The sequence below is a fragment of the Aegilops tauschii genome, chromosome 2, assembly GCF_002575655.3.
Source record: "Aegilops tauschii subsp. strangulata cultivar AL8/78 chromosome 2, Aet v6.0, whole genome shotgun sequence".
NCBI classification, from domain to species: Eukaryota; Viridiplantae; Streptophyta; class Magnoliopsida; order Poales; family Poaceae; genus Aegilops; species Aegilops tauschii.
This window is the reverse complement of record NC_053036.3, coordinates 35,520,513-35,535,380: the sequence shown is the minus strand read 5'-3', so window position 1 is coordinate 35,535,380 and position 14,868 is coordinate 35,520,513. Positions and strand designations below refer to the sequence as shown.

At 44.3% G+C, this 14,868-nt stretch overlaps 1 protein-coding gene and 1 long non-coding RNA gene across 2 annotated transcripts; one reads left to right on the top strand and one right to left on the bottom strand.

Annotated features, from left to right (window-relative positions):
• The first annotated feature begins 208 nt into the window (after positions 1 to 208).
• On the top strand, positions 209 to 1,136 carry LOC120974903 (uncharacterized). The gene is made up of 2 exons (XR_005770376.3): positions 209 to 850; positions 948 to 1,136. It is a non-coding gene; the product is annotated as an uncharacterized lncRNA (long non-coding RNA).
• Positions 1,137 to 7,649: 6,513 nt separating this feature from the next.
• On the bottom strand, positions 7,650 to 14,487 carry LOC109785627 (wall-associated receptor kinase 2). The gene is made up of 5 exons (XM_020344224.4): positions 13,813 to 14,487; positions 11,537 to 11,811; positions 10,746 to 10,937; positions 9,302 to 10,316; positions 7,650 to 8,761 (listed from the first exon to the last, which is right to left on the bottom strand). Exons 1-5 carry the CDS (start codon positions 14,466 to 14,468, stop codon positions 7,672 to 7,674), a joined length of 3,228 nt encoding a protein of 1,075 aa, XP_020199813.2. The 5' UTR covers positions 14,469 to 14,487; the 3' UTR covers positions 7,650 to 7,671.
• Between the last annotated feature and the right edge of the window lie 381 nt (positions 14,488 to 14,868).

Below are 14,868 nucleotides of genomic sequence, written 5' to 3'. Positions count from 1 at the left end.
CTAAAAAAAATCAAAATCTTCAAAAAACTTGATAATGTTCAAAAAAATTCATGTTTTGGGAAAATATTGCAAAATTTTCAAATGTTGTTCAAACTTTTCAAGAAATATTCGAAATTGAAAAGTTGTTGTAAAATTTCGAAAAATTATTTGAATATCAAACAAATTTGAAAATAAACAAGTTTTTTAAAAATTGTTCACTTTTTCAAAAGTTGGTTGCAGTTTTTGACCGCAGCTACAGTACGCCTGCATGTTTTTTTAAAGCTACAGTACCCCCTGCGAGCTATAGTACTTCGTGTGCTACAGTAGTTGTCAAATGGCCGGTCCAGTCGCAGGCAACGAGTGTATCTCCCGGCTCGCCTATTCGCCAAATGGGCGGCCCAGTCAAAATGGCTGTGGACTGCCGGTCCAGCAAAAGTATGGGACGACGACGAGACCCACTTTTGCAAAGCCATCAGTGGCCCGACTCATCCTCTAGCGAGACTTTCATTGCGCACCGGCGTCCCAGACCACCGCCGGCTTCCGCCGTCTGGCCACATCACACCTGTCCCGGCTCATCGCCGTCGTCCTTGGCAACCTTCGCTAGTTAGCTGCCTTCTCGGAACCGCGACACCGTTGCTCCAGCAGCGATGCAGCCAGGCCGGGCGTCCGCATGTCCACCACGCCCACAAGGTGCTCGGCGCAGTGCGCGACCGCGGCCATGTGGCCAGCCAATCATTTGCACTTGTTCCGTAGCTGTGGGCTGTAGCGCATTTGGCAAGGAGGGAAATTTCAGAAGCTGGAGCGAGAAAAGGGAAACTGGGAAAATGTTTCGGTCCATAGAGGCTGGTTCGCAAAGAACCTGCAGATATAGGTAGACGTCCCTACTTGATACTGACCCTTACTGCTTAATGCATGTATGCAATGGTATGAGCCTGATGCAGTGGCTAACTGTCCTTGTTGCGATGCAGATGAAGCAGTTGGGCATTTCCTGCGTTTTCATCCAGCCTAGTGTTCCCTTCCCACCTCTAGTTTCAGACCCAAATGTTTTGATTTTGAATGGCTATACACTCCCATCTGTTTCATCCTGTCAATTTCTATTTCAAGATAGTTTTCCATTTTCATTGATGTGTAATCAAGAGTGCAATTCATTTTCGCCATGTCTGCCGGGAGATTAGGAAGCTCATTTTCTAGTAGTGTCAGCTTCTACATTTCTCAGGGACTTAGTCACAAAGAAGTTGTTACAACTGGCAACTGTAATTAAACTGAGCCTTAGTCACACACAGTAAGTTATTGCAATTGCATAGCAAGCACAAGTACATCACACACTGGAGAAAGCATATGCAAGTTATAACTGCAGTAGACTACATCAACGAAAAGAAATTGGCTACTTACAAAGTTCAACTCAGGGTTACACACTAGTAGAAAAAGGGTCATCTGTCCCGGTTGGTAAGGGCCTTTTGTCCCGGTTCTTGAACCGGGACTAAAGGGTCGTTACTAATGCCCTAGCCCTTTAGTTCCGGTTCTTACACGAATCGGGACAGATGGGCCTCCACGTGGCCGCTGCGGCCAGCCCAGGCAGGAGGGCCTTTGGTCCGGGTTGGTGACACCAACCGGGACCAAAAGGCATCCACGCGTCAGCATTTCAGTGGCTGGGGTTTTTGTTTTTTGTTTTGAAAGGGGGGAGGGTTTAGGGGGTAATTTAGGGTGTGTAAGCTAGCTAACAGAGATATATAATAACTGATATATAATAACTCTTCATGCCCGCATCATGCATCATCATAATAACAAGTCCTACTAATCATCATTATACAACTTCTACTCGTTATTAATAACAAGTCATACGATCATCATCCTCATAGTCATCGAACCAACCCTACTTAATTGTTCTTAGCACATGATCATCAGTATTAGGTAGGACTTAAATACCCTCTTTAAGGTAAAATAACATAAAACAATATAAACCCCGACTCTCCATTATGGAGAATGGAGATCATCCTGTCTCCAATTTTTGCGCTTCGCATCCTTTTGCTTCCAAGAACCTCCTTGCGACTGTCCATACATTTTTTTCATTCTTTGATTTTCATGTCTCCACTTCTTTTAGAAATCTGGTATGGACAGTTGAGATTCGTAGGATGACCTGGTTGTATGTTCAAAACATCAAGGCTACCATTCTGATACATCAAATGAGGCACACAATCCTCTGGGATTATCTGTTGAAAAACATAGTAATAACTTCATAGTTAGCAATGATGTACTAGTTTTAGAAGTATGCAAAAGATGCACAGATGTCGTAATAGTAAGAAATCTTACCAGGGTATCTCCATAGTAGTTACCATAGTTCAACACGTGCACTAGTGGCACGTATTGACCATAATGTGGAGGAGTTTTACAATAGATATTGTAATTCTCAAGATCAGTACAAAATCCGACCAGATGAGTTTTCTCTTTATAAGTTAACTCAGAGCCATCGGTGTAGTAGGTTCTGTCTACCATGTTCCGCACATTGTTTGAATAATCAAAATAAGCTGTCAATAAAAATAAGTTGTCAACTATTTTGAAATGAACAATATAAATTAGCTAATAACTGTGTTTGAGAAACTCACATAGCGGTAGAATTGGAGGCGTATCAACAAGGACCCAAATGTCCATATTGTCTTGCTCGATGTCAGGATCACCAAGATCCATGGTGACAAGCATACCCTCATCAAAACCATTCATCTTGCAAAATGCTTCCCAATTTTTGTAACCAAAATGGGTTACGCTCTCAGAATTATACAGATTTATTTCAAAATCTATATCATGATGGGTCCTTAGGTGAATTTTCATTGTTTCCATACGTTCATGGTCTTCAAAACCCATCCTCTCCAAGTCGTAGCATCTTGCATGGCATGGGATAAGCTAGTCGAATTATAAAAGATGAAAAGTACACGTTGAAATAGTTGAAGTCGTGCTTAATTACGAAAAAATAACACTTGTCGTCGTTGCGTACCGTTTCAACATTGAAGGTCTCCTCCAGCTTAATACTGAAGCGCCGATCTTCGTCCAGGTGAGGCCTGTCGCATAGACCTCGGTCGTCGTGGCACTAGCCGCACTCCCACGGGAGACTTTCGTCATCCGAGTACGACATTTCCTATGTTCATAATTCAAATATTAAACGTCTACAATTAAATATATGTACTAAAAAACCTAAGTTAGATCATTATTATTCATCACGGGTTGACTACCGGTTTGTCGAGTCTTTTCTTGAAAACTCTCAGCTCACGTGGTGTATACATTCGACCGTTGGTGATGGTCGCTCCTCCTTTCATCCCCGAGTGCATTACATCAAAATGTCTAGCACATGGGAATGAAGAAGAAGCGACCCCCACGACAACAGTTGGGATTCTTCGTCCTCTCATATATATATATATATATGGTGGAACTCTCCCTCACTGATTCCTCTCAGACATTTGCGACCGTCGGCGATGGTAGCTCCTTCCTTTCGTTCCCGAGTGCATTACACCAAATTGTCTAGCACACGGGAACGAAGGAGAAGCTACCCCACGACAACAGTCGGGATTCTTCGTCCTCTCATATATGATGGAGACTCAATAGACTTAAAGTCAACCCGAAATATCATTTAATTATCTTTTTAAAACCGGTTCGTGGCTGGTCTCACCTCGAGGTCGGAGGGGGTCGGTGACGGGAACGACGGCGGGGATGATGGAGGGGGGCTCCTAGATTTCTGCGAAAACAAAAACCCTATAAGCTATCAACTAATCATATGCATACGCCTTGCATAGTGCTCTCCAATTTTAGCATTCAAAGTAGGAGTAGTTTTCCAATTTGAGCATTCAATAAGCAAAATCAAATCACAAAATAAAGTAGTATTCAAATTAGGATGCATTCAGTTATAAGCAAAACTACATCATCTCCATGCGCCCGTACATCGTCGAATATTATCACTAATACACCTCGAATACTATCATACATATAGCATCGCTAGTACAGCTAGAACCGTAGCGCCCGACGGGTATCGGCGCGTGCGGTGGATACCCAAAGAGAAGGAACCATCACAGGATCATAGCTCCAGTGAGATCCCTGAAGAACCTGCCAGGTATTGTCGAACCTGCACTCCAACGCAACCATGTAGCGACGGACGTGCTCGTCCTCCTCGCTGACACGGTGACGTACCACCTCCGCGGTGTCCGGAAGCCTCGGTACCATCACTGGCCCACGCGACAGCCACCAAACAAGGATCGGGTCAATGACGGGCTGGCTCCTCACGAACCTACGCCCCCCGGAAAGTAGCACCTCCCAAAACCAGCCCGGCAGAGCCCAGTCCTGGACATGGCCCCTCTGATCAAGCCGGCCTCCTCCGCCGAGTCGACGACGAGGATGCGGGATTGGCATCGTCGACGTCGATGCGGGAATAATTGCTTTAACTAAAAAAATAAACTAGTTCTATTAATTTTCTTGCTAAAAATAAACTACTTCTATAGTAAAATAAACTAGTTTTATTAAATCAACTAGTTCAACTACTAAGCACTTGCTATAAATAGAATAAAGTAGTACTTACTAAAAATAAACTAGTTTAGCTAGTTCTATTATTTTTCTAACTAATTCTATTAAACACTTTCTCTTCTTATTCTATGAACAAAATTACAACAGAAAAAAATCAAAAAAATTCTATGAACAAGATAAAAATTCTATGAACAGGATTACAACAGAAAAAAATTATAAAAATTCTATGAAAAAATTGACATATTCTTTGCATATATATGAACACACAAACATTTGCATATTCAACAATAATATCACAAAAAAATCTATGAACAGAAAAAAATTCTAACTTTTGCATATTCATTTATGAACAAATTACAACAACTCAATTAACTACACATCTAAATTAACTACACATCTAAATTAGGAAAATTCATATGAGCTCACTAAGGGGGCGGTGATCGACGAGGAGGCAGGGCACGGGGGCGACGGTGAGAGGCACGGCCACGGGCGACGAGGAGGCAGGGGGCGGCGACGGCGACGGTGAGGGGCGCGGCGACGGGCGACGAGGAGGCAGGGGGCGGAGGTGAGGGGCGCGGCGACGGGCGACGAGGAGGCAGGGGGGCGCGGGGCGGCGACGGCGTCTGGGCGGCGCGGGATGGCGTCGGAGGCAGGGGCGACGACGGCGACGGCGAGGCGCAGAGGGGCAGCCTGGCGGCGTCGTCGGGGCGGGGAAGACGAACTGAATGAAAATTTTCACAAGTGCTAGTTATATAGACGAAGCATTGGTCCCGGTTCGTGACAGCAACCGGGACGAATGCGACCTTTAGTCCCGGTTGGTGCCACCAACCGAGACCAAAGGCCTCTTTTCAGCAGCCCAAAGGGCGGGAAGCGGCGGCCTTTGGTCCCGGTTGGTGTCAGCAACCGGGACTAAAGGTGGGGAATTGGTACCGGTTAGTGCCACGAACCGGTACCAATGCACACCTTTAGTCTCAGTTGGTGCCACCAACCGGGACCAAAGGCCTTGTGCTGCTGCGCCCGCGTCGAAAGTTTAGTCCCACCTGGCTAGTTGAGAGGGCGCGCAGTGGTTTATAGGCCCCACTACCGCACCCCTCTCGAGCTCCTCTCCATTGCAGGCTTACGGGCCTAATTGTCACTGCTATGCCTGATGGGCTTACTGGGCCTTCTGCGGGCCTGAATCCTGGCCCATCGATGGGTTTCTAGTCGTATTCAGGCCGTGGTGGCCCAGTAGGTGGCATATTTTTTATTTTTTGCCTGTTTTTTTTGTTTTCTTTTTTGCTTTATTATTTTCTTTTGTTTCTACTTACAACAAAAAACTTATTTATTTTATTTTATTTCGTTTCTAATTACTTATTTATTTTACTTTATGATAATTCCTTTTGCTATTAAAGTTTCTAACAAAAAAGTTCTTTATGAAAATTCTTTTTGCTTTTAATGATTTCGAACAGAAAATACTTTGATAATTTTAGTTGCATCAGTTTTATATAATTTTACTTTCAGTAATACTAGAGGTTTCTTATAATGTTTTGAACAGAAAATACTTTGTTAATTTTAGTTTCATAAATTTTAATAAAGTTTATTTTATTTTGTTTCTACTTATATATTTTAATAAAGTGTATATTATTTTGTTTCTAATTACTTATTTATTTTATTTTTTATTTTTCATGCACCATTTTTCATGCATTTACTGATTATTTTGAGCTGTAAGGCCCTAAAATTGAAAAGCATTTCAAATTAACTCTGAAAAGGTTGAAAGTTGGCATGGTATCATCATTTGATCCACATAGCAGGTGCAAGAAAGTTGAGAGGGTTACGGCAAGAACTGGATGCACTTCGTGTACAAAACGGACAATCTCTTTCAAAGTATCAGGATTTCATACGGAAACTCGTCTGTTACAAAGGGATTTCATTTTTTTAAACTTATTTGAACTCCTGACTTTTTGTGTGTTCAAAATGCACCATTCAAAGCCACATCATCATTTTTCAATCCTTTCTGACTTCATTTGTTATTTTTCATGCATTTACTAATTATTTTGAGCTATAAGACCCTAAAATTGAAAAGCATTTCAAATTAACCTGAAATTGAAAAACCCTACAAATGAACTCTGAAAAGGTTGAAAGTTGGGATGGTATCATCATTTCACCCACATAGCATGTGCTAAAAAGTTGAGAGGGTCCCGGCAAAAGCTGGATGCACTTCGTGAACAAAATGGACAATCTCTTTCGAAGTATGAGGGTTTCAGAGGAAAACTCATCTGTTACAAAGGGATTTCATTTTCTTGAACTTATTTGAACTCCAGACTTTTTGTGTGTTCAAAATGCACCATTCAAAGCCACATCATCAATTTTCAACCCTTTATGACTTCATTTGTTATTTTTCATGCAGTGACATTGTTTTGAGCTAAATGACCCTGAAATTGAAAAGCCCTACAAATGAGCTCTGAAAAGGTTGAAAGCTGGCATGGTATCATCATTTCACCCACATAGCATGTGCTAAATAGTTGAGAGGGTTACGGCAAAAGCTGGATGCACTTCATGAACAAAATGGACAATCTCTTTCGAAGTATCAGGGTTTCGGACGAAAACTCATGTGCTACAAAGGGATTTCATTTTCTTGTCTTGATTTTGAATGGTGCATATTCAACATACAAAAAGTCTGTAAAGATCACCAACTCCAACATAAAAAAATGAGCATAGATGCGCCTATAGAGAGAATTCAACCTAAATTCATAATAAATTTCTATGAATTTTAAAAAAAATTACTCTGAATTTAGGTCAAATTCCCTGTATAAGGGCATCTATTTTCACTTTGAGAGGAGCTCAACAAGGCAGAGAGGGACGGGCTTATAAACCGGTTTGAGCGCCCTTCGGTTGGCGAGGTGGGACTAAACTCTAACCGCAACGAGGACCAACCCTTTAGTCGCGGTTTGTGGCACAAACCGGGACTAATGGTCATGGGCCAGGGGCGAGGCGCATTGGTCTCGATTCGTGCGTGGAACCGGGACCAAAAGGTCCAGACGAACCGGGACCAATGGCCCACGTGGCCCGGCCGGCCCCCCGGGCTCACGAACCGGGACAGTTGCCTCCTTTGGTCCCGGTTCGTGAGCGAACCGGGATTAATGTTATTACGAGGGCCGAACCAATGCCCTGTTTTCTACTAGTAACACCTTACGTACCAGCTAATTAAGACTAGGGGATTACCTCATTTGCCTTCCCCTGGTTTTGCAACCATTGGCTCTTGCACTTTTCAAGTTTCTCCTTGACTTCTCCCATGGTAGGCCTGTTATTCACGTCTTCCTCGAGACACTGCACCGCGATCTTGCCAACCTCCTCGAGGCACTCCATGTTTTCCTCCACATTGGCTGAAACCTCATCATCGAACATCTGCCTTGTTGGGCCATCCTTGGAAGCCTTGATGTAGTCCATCGGAAGGCTACGATTCTCCCCGTACCTAGCCTTCTTTCGGGTGACGAGCTCGAGCAGCACGATACCGAAGCTGTACACGTCACTTTTAGCGGTGAGCAGCCCGATCTTCATGTACACGGGGTTGATGTAGCTGCTGTCCCCGACCACCCAGTTGGTGTGGTCCTTGTTGATGGACATGAGCCTGGACGTCCCAAAGTCCGACACTTTGGGCGTGAAGCTGTCGTCGAGGAGGATGTTGCCGGATTTGACGTCGCCGTGGAGGATCATCTGGCTCTGCGAGTGCATGTAATCGAGCCCCTCGGCGGAGCTGATGGCAATGTTGAGGCGTGTTTCCAGCGGGAGAGGGTCGTTGTTGCCGTGAAGCACATCCTGAAGGCTCCCTTTGGGGACGAACTCGTAGACCAGCAAGGGCACCTCCGTCTCTAGGCAGCAGCCCACGAGCCGGACCAGGTTCGGGTGGTCGATTTTGGATTGGACCGTGATCTCGTTCGCAAAATCCTTATGCCGGTCTTTGTTTACAATGATGGAGCGCTTCACGGCAACAACAGTACCAGTGTCGGTTGTCCCCTTGTAGACCTTGCCGAAGGCGCCTCTGCCGATACTGCAGCTGTACTTGTTTGTGATGCGGTCCAGCTTCTCCTTGGTGAAGATCTCGATCCCGGCGGTCTTGAGAAACGACCCGCCGTTCCTATTGAATCGGTCCCTCAGCTTCCTGTTCTCTCGCTCCATATGCAAGAATATTACTAGCACGGACAGTAATGCGATTGCGCCGATTGTTCCTGCATGCAATTGCAAGCACATGACGTATGCATATGTAGTTCGATTTTGTTTCAAGATGGCCAGAGATCGAGCACTAACATGACATGAGAGTTCATACATATGACATGTACTAGCTAGCTTACTCCAAGTAAACTGCATGCATGTACCCAAGAGAAGATTTGGCCATGCATGTTCAGGCAAAAGGTTGTGTGCATCAGGGCCAAGGCTTTTCGGCCCTTTTCGAAAAATATGCATATTCATGGCTTCATGCGAACTATATATATTTAGAAGTAGTTGCAACTGTTCACAAATTCACATGATGACGTGTAGTAGTAAATTGTTACTATTGATATTCAGTGATATAAGAAGTTGTTACAACCCGCAACCATAATTAAACTGAGCTTTAGTCACAAAGAAGTTGTTGCAACTCGCAACCGTAATTAAACTGAGCCTTAGTCACACACTATAAATTATTGCAATTGCATAGCAAGCACATGTACATCACACACTGGAGAAAACATATTCAAGTCATAACTGCAGTAGACTACATCAACCAAAAGAAATTGGCTATACTTGACTACAAGATACAAAGTTCAACTCGGGGTTACACCCTACCGTACCAGCTAATTAAGACTAGGGGATTACCTCATTTGCCCTCCCCTGGCTTCGCAACCATTGTGTCTTACACTTTTCAATTTCCTTCCTGACTTCTCCCATGGTAGGCCTGTTATTCACGTCTTCCTCAAGACACTTCACTGCAATCTTGCCAATCTCCTCGAGGGACTCCATGTTCTCCTCAACATTGGCTGAAACCTCCTCATCAAATAGCTGCCTTGCCGTGCCATCCTTGGAAGCCTTGACGTAGTCCATCGGAAGGCTACGATTCTGCCCGTACCTAGCCTTCTTTCGGGTAACGAGCTCCAGCAGCACGATACCAAAGCTGTACACGTCGCTCTTAGCGGTGAGCAGCCCGGTCTTCATGTACACGGGGTCGATGTAGCTGCTGTCCCCGACCACCCAGTTGGTGTGGTCCTTGTCGATGCACATGAGCCTGGACGTCCCAAAGTCCGACACCTTGGGCGTGAAGCTGTCGTCGATGAGGATGTTGCCAGATTTGACATCACCATGGAGGACCATCTGGCTCTGCGAGTGCATGTAATCGAGCCCCTCAGCGGAGCTGATGGCAATGTCGAGGCGTGTTTCCAGTGGGAGAGGGTGGTCGTTTCCGTGAAGCACGTCCTGAAGGCTCCCTCTGGGGATGAACTCGTAGACCAACATGGGCACCTCCGTCTCCAGGCAGCAACCCATGAGCCGGACCAGGTTTGGGTGGCTGATCTTGGATTGGACCGTGATCTCATTCGCGAAATCCTTCTGCCGGTCCTTGTTGACGATGATGGAGCGCTTCACAGCAACAACAACGCCGGCGTCGGTGGTCCCCTTGTAGACCTTACCGAAGGCACCTTTGCCAATGATGCAGCTGTACTTGTTTGTGATGCGACCCAACTTGTCCTTGGTAAAGATCTCGATCCCGGCGCTCTTGAGGAACGACCCGCCATTCCTGTTGAATCGGTCCCTCAGCTTCCTGTTCTCTCGCTCCATGTGCAAAAATATTACTAGCATGAACAGTAATGCGATTGCGCCAATTGTTCCTGCATACAATTGCAAGCAGATGACATATATAAGTAGTTACATTTTTTTTCAACATGGCCAGAGATCGAGCACTAACATGAGAGTTCATACATATGACATGTACTCCTAGCTTGCTCCAAGTAACTGCATGACATGTACCCAAGAGAAGATTTGGTCATGCATGTTCATGCAAAAGGCTGTGTGCATCAGGGCCAAGGGTTTTCGTTCCTTTTTGAAAAATATGCATGTTAATGGCGTCATGCGAACTATATATTAAGAGACAGTCATAACTGTTCACAACTTCACATGATGACATGTAGTAGTAATTTGGTATAGATATTCAGTGATGTAAGTTTTGTTTTTGAAATAAGAACATGATGCAAGTTGTTGGAATGGTGACTGCTTTGCCATGAAGTCTAGGAAAGTAGAGCATATATACAACACCTTACCTATCACTGCGACTGCAGGTCTGGACAATACGGGTTCACAACCTTTGTCACTCTTGCCGTCTCCTCTTCGTCCGAAATTACACTTACACTCATAATCACCTTCGGTATCGTGGCATGTCCCTCCACGGCAAGGATAGATATTCTCGTACATTGTGGAATTTGGTGATCGTCGTAATGCGCACTCATCAATATCTGAAAAATGTACGGAAAACATTGCACATTGTTCAGTTTAGTGCATCTATACCAATATAAAAAGACCACAAGGGGCAGATCCAATTAATTTCGGCCATCAAATCATGTCAATCCAACAACCTAGACTGCTTCAATGTTGAGCGCTCAACACGTTTAGCGTGCAGTTAATTTCATGTAAAAAATAGTGTTAATCACATAATAACATGCAAATAATATCCTACTTAATATCCGCATGCACTTAATATACTTTCAAATTAACGTGCATTGCACGTATATATTGACTAGTGAAAGTAAAGACACCAATCAATATCATTTTTGTAGAAGGAAGGCTACAGTAGATCCTGACTTTGAATTAATAAGGCCACAAGGGCTGAAATATGTAAGTCTTACAGTAGTATCATATTATTTACTTCCAAGTTTATTAATGTTAAAAATAGTGAGCGAGCACTAAAAATCCTGGGATCCCTAATCTTATCCAAGGTCAAATTGTCCTCCTCGGTATCCAGGGTGTGCTATACAATTAAAAAGATCTCAAATTACTCTGAGGCGAGAGGAATATATATATGCAATAACAAACAAGTGGAGTGAAGTTTACATACTTGTGCACCCATTTTTTTTGTATGGATTACCGGTGTATCCCGTGGAGCAATTGCAGAAATAGCCCGGTGCTCCATTACTTGCATTTACACAATAGCTTTGACTGCTAACACAGGCGGCACCGTTAGGAACAATTTCCTTGCCGTTACCCTCGGAAGTCGGGGGGCATGTCCCATCCCTAACTGCCCAGTCAAGAACAACTGGAACAACAGGGCCGCTTCCAAGTCTATTGGCGAATGTCATATTCCCAATCAGGTCATTTTTGCTGAAACTGTACCTGCTCAACAAATTCACCCATTAGTATATGTGAAGATTTTTGCAGCTTTTCTTTTTGCAGGGGAAGATTGTTGCAACTTGAAGCGTTTGTACGTAAGTCTAGACTAAAAACATGCCATTATCTTCATAAAACCTGTAACTCTGGAGAATGATAAACCGCTAGGATGCCGCGATGCATCTTGACCATACCGTGCAACACCACCCCATCTCTCTCGCGGGCAAGCATGATATCACCAAGATTGACTATTCTTATATTAAGCACCAACCATAAATCTGTTCGGGGATCTTTTTTTTTCACCATTGGTTTGTTGTGACAAGATCTTCTAAACTAGATCCTATGGTTACATGTTGTTTTGAAAGGTATTTACACTCCAAGACCTTCTCGCGGGTAATAGCCTAGCCGAATGATTCACCATTTTGGAAGGGTTTGATGCGAAATAAGGCCACCTTCTTTAATGGACAAGTTTATTATTGGAGATGGACATACAACTAGATTTTGGGAGGATATTTGGCTGGGAGGGACACCTCTAGCCTTATATTATCTAACGCTTTTATAATATCGTACATCGTAAGGACGAATCTGTGAGTCCAATATTGGGATTGGTTCCTCTAAATGTACAGTTTAGACGAACACTGATCGGGGAAAGATAGGATCATTGGCTGCATTTAATGCAAAGCTTGATGGAGGTCAACTTGTCAATGAGCCAGATATATTCCGATGGGCTCTTTCTATTTCAGACTTGTTTTTGGTTAAATCTATATGTATGTCGACTTGATTAATACTGGAACACACTGTCTATTCATTAGTGGATAACAGAGTGCCTTTAAAGATTAAGATTTTCATGTGGTTTGTCCATAAGAGCGTGATTCTAACAAAGGACAACTTGGCAAAACGTGGTTGGGAAAGGAATAAACACTATTATTTCTATGACCACGAGAGAATGATTCAACACTTATTTCTTACATACCCACTAGCCAAATTATTATGGCGAATAATACATGTGTCCTTTAACATACCTCCACCTAATGGTATCCCTAATCCGTTTTGGTAGTAGCTGGTTAGCTGGGGTTAAATCCAATACGAAGGCATGAAAGAGTCGGAGCTTGTGCATTACTTTGGACTATTTGCAACTATCGGAATGATTGTGTGTTTAACATAACAAATATGACAAACTCTTTGCAGGTTATCTACCGAGCATTTGGATTGATCCATACGTGGTCATTACTACACCATGCGGAAGTGAGGGAACTTATGGCCTTTGGGTGCTACCAGTGTGAGACGGTAACATGTACTACGATACAACCAGTTTGGATGGCGGTCAAATAATAGGGTAGGTGTTTAGGTATGCTCTCGTATTTTTGATGGTTGCAACATCCCGTCCTCAGCTCCGAGCAGTGCTGGGAGCCGTCGCCGTTCGATGCCTTTTTAGCATTGCTCAAGAACATGGGGACGTGTGTGCGCTAGCATTGCTGGGTGTGCGGCGCGTGAGTCGCGAGCGACCCGACTGTCCGAAGCTTCGGTCGGTCGTAGGGAATCGTTTCCCTTAATAAATAAACAACTGTGTGCATCGCTTGATGCAAAGATCAGCGGTAATCCTTGTTTTCCAAAAAACATGTTTGTTTCGATGATATGTTATGTCAGCAATTGCGAAGTTATGCAGTAGTACTCGTTGGTTTTAAATTTCAGTTTCAGAAATAGTTCAGCACCTACTGAAATTATTGAAGTTCAGTGATTTCGGTTTGCATTTTGGCCAAAGGACCGAAATGTTCATTTGAAATTCAGAAAAATATTTGAATTCCTATGCACAACACAAATTACTGAAATATGACCAAAAGGTAAATATTTTGGTGTCTACTGAAATTGAATGAAATTCATCAAAATCTCAATGAAAGTCAACCCATAGACCTTACTAGGACGTTATAGGAAGGTGGGGTAATTGCCAAGTTAATTGTATACGATGATTTGAAAGTGGAAAAAAGGAAAAGGAATTTCTTCACGTACCAGCCTTTGGTAGCGACGAAAGCATACTGGCACAGGTTGTCAGCCACAGGACTTCTGCCTCGCCTGTTCTCCCACTTGACGCTGACTTCGGTGAGGTTAGGAGTTAACGAGGCCTGGCAGCAGCCGTGCCCGCTGCAGGGCGTGCCGTCGTCACCGGTGTCATTCACCCTGGCGCAGGTCGTGATGCAGCCAGTGAGGTAGGAGCTCTTGCCGCGGCCCTTGATCCTTGCCGTCAAGCTGCAACCGACGGCCGTGAACATGTTCTCGGACGGCGAGAGCAGGAACGGGGTGGCGACGTTGAGGGCCATGCTGGTGGTCATGTGGTCGGTCGTAGTGTTGCTGGTCGGCACATCGCAGCTATAGGTCAGGTGGGTGTAGATGACCAGCCGCGCCGTCTCCAGCGTGATGTTGGTGACCTTGGCTTCGCCGGTGAGCAGGGTGGGAGGAGTCGTCGTCTCGTTGCAGGTGAGGTCGAATTCGGGCGACAGAGAGCACCCGGTGCCAACGCCGAATGGGTAAGGGATTTGCTCGTCCCCGCACCTGTCAGGGCAATTGTTCGGCTTGGGTGATGCCGGCACGCCGGATATGGCGTTAACGACGAGCGCGGCATGGAAGGCAAGTAGATGGAGCTGCAGGGTTCGTACTAGGAGTGGCATGGCTAAATTGCTTAGGACGCACGGCCTCCTCTGATACCCATAACCCATATACATATAGAAACACACACTAACATTAAAGTTTAGTGCACTAAAGGTCCGTCGTAGCCCTGACGGCCCACCTAGATACTGTGGCGTTGGCAAATCACCATGAAAGATACTTTTGCCTTAAAAAAACAGAAAAGATACTTTGGTTGTGTTTCATTTTCAGATGCTCCACGTTGTGTTGATGGCATTGTCGTTTGAAGAATCTGTGCCATTCTTTTTCCACAAAGGAATGTTGCGATAACATAGTTTTCTACTTCTTTTTGAGTTGATCGTGATCGACATGGGCCGTGTGACAAATTGACATCATTACTTACTTATTTGATGCAAATTGAATGGTTGGTGGATGGGCTAGCAC

What these genes read in the sequence shown, in the direction of transcription:
- LOC109785627 (XM_020344224.4), bottom strand. Translation starts at nt 14,468, where the DNA reads ATGCCACTCCTAGTACGAACCCTGCAGCTCCATCTACTTGCCTTCCAT. An exon ending in TTCGTCGCTACCAAAGGCTG is followed by an intron (nt 11,812 to 13,812) that starts GTACGTGAAGAA and finishes TTTGTTGAGCAG; the next exon opens with GTACAGTTTCAGCAAAAATG. An exon ending in GCAAATGAGGTAATCCCCTA is followed by an intron (nt 8,762 to 9,301) that starts GTCTTAATTAGC and finishes ATGTCATGTTAG; the next exon opens with TGCTCGATCTCTGGCCATCT.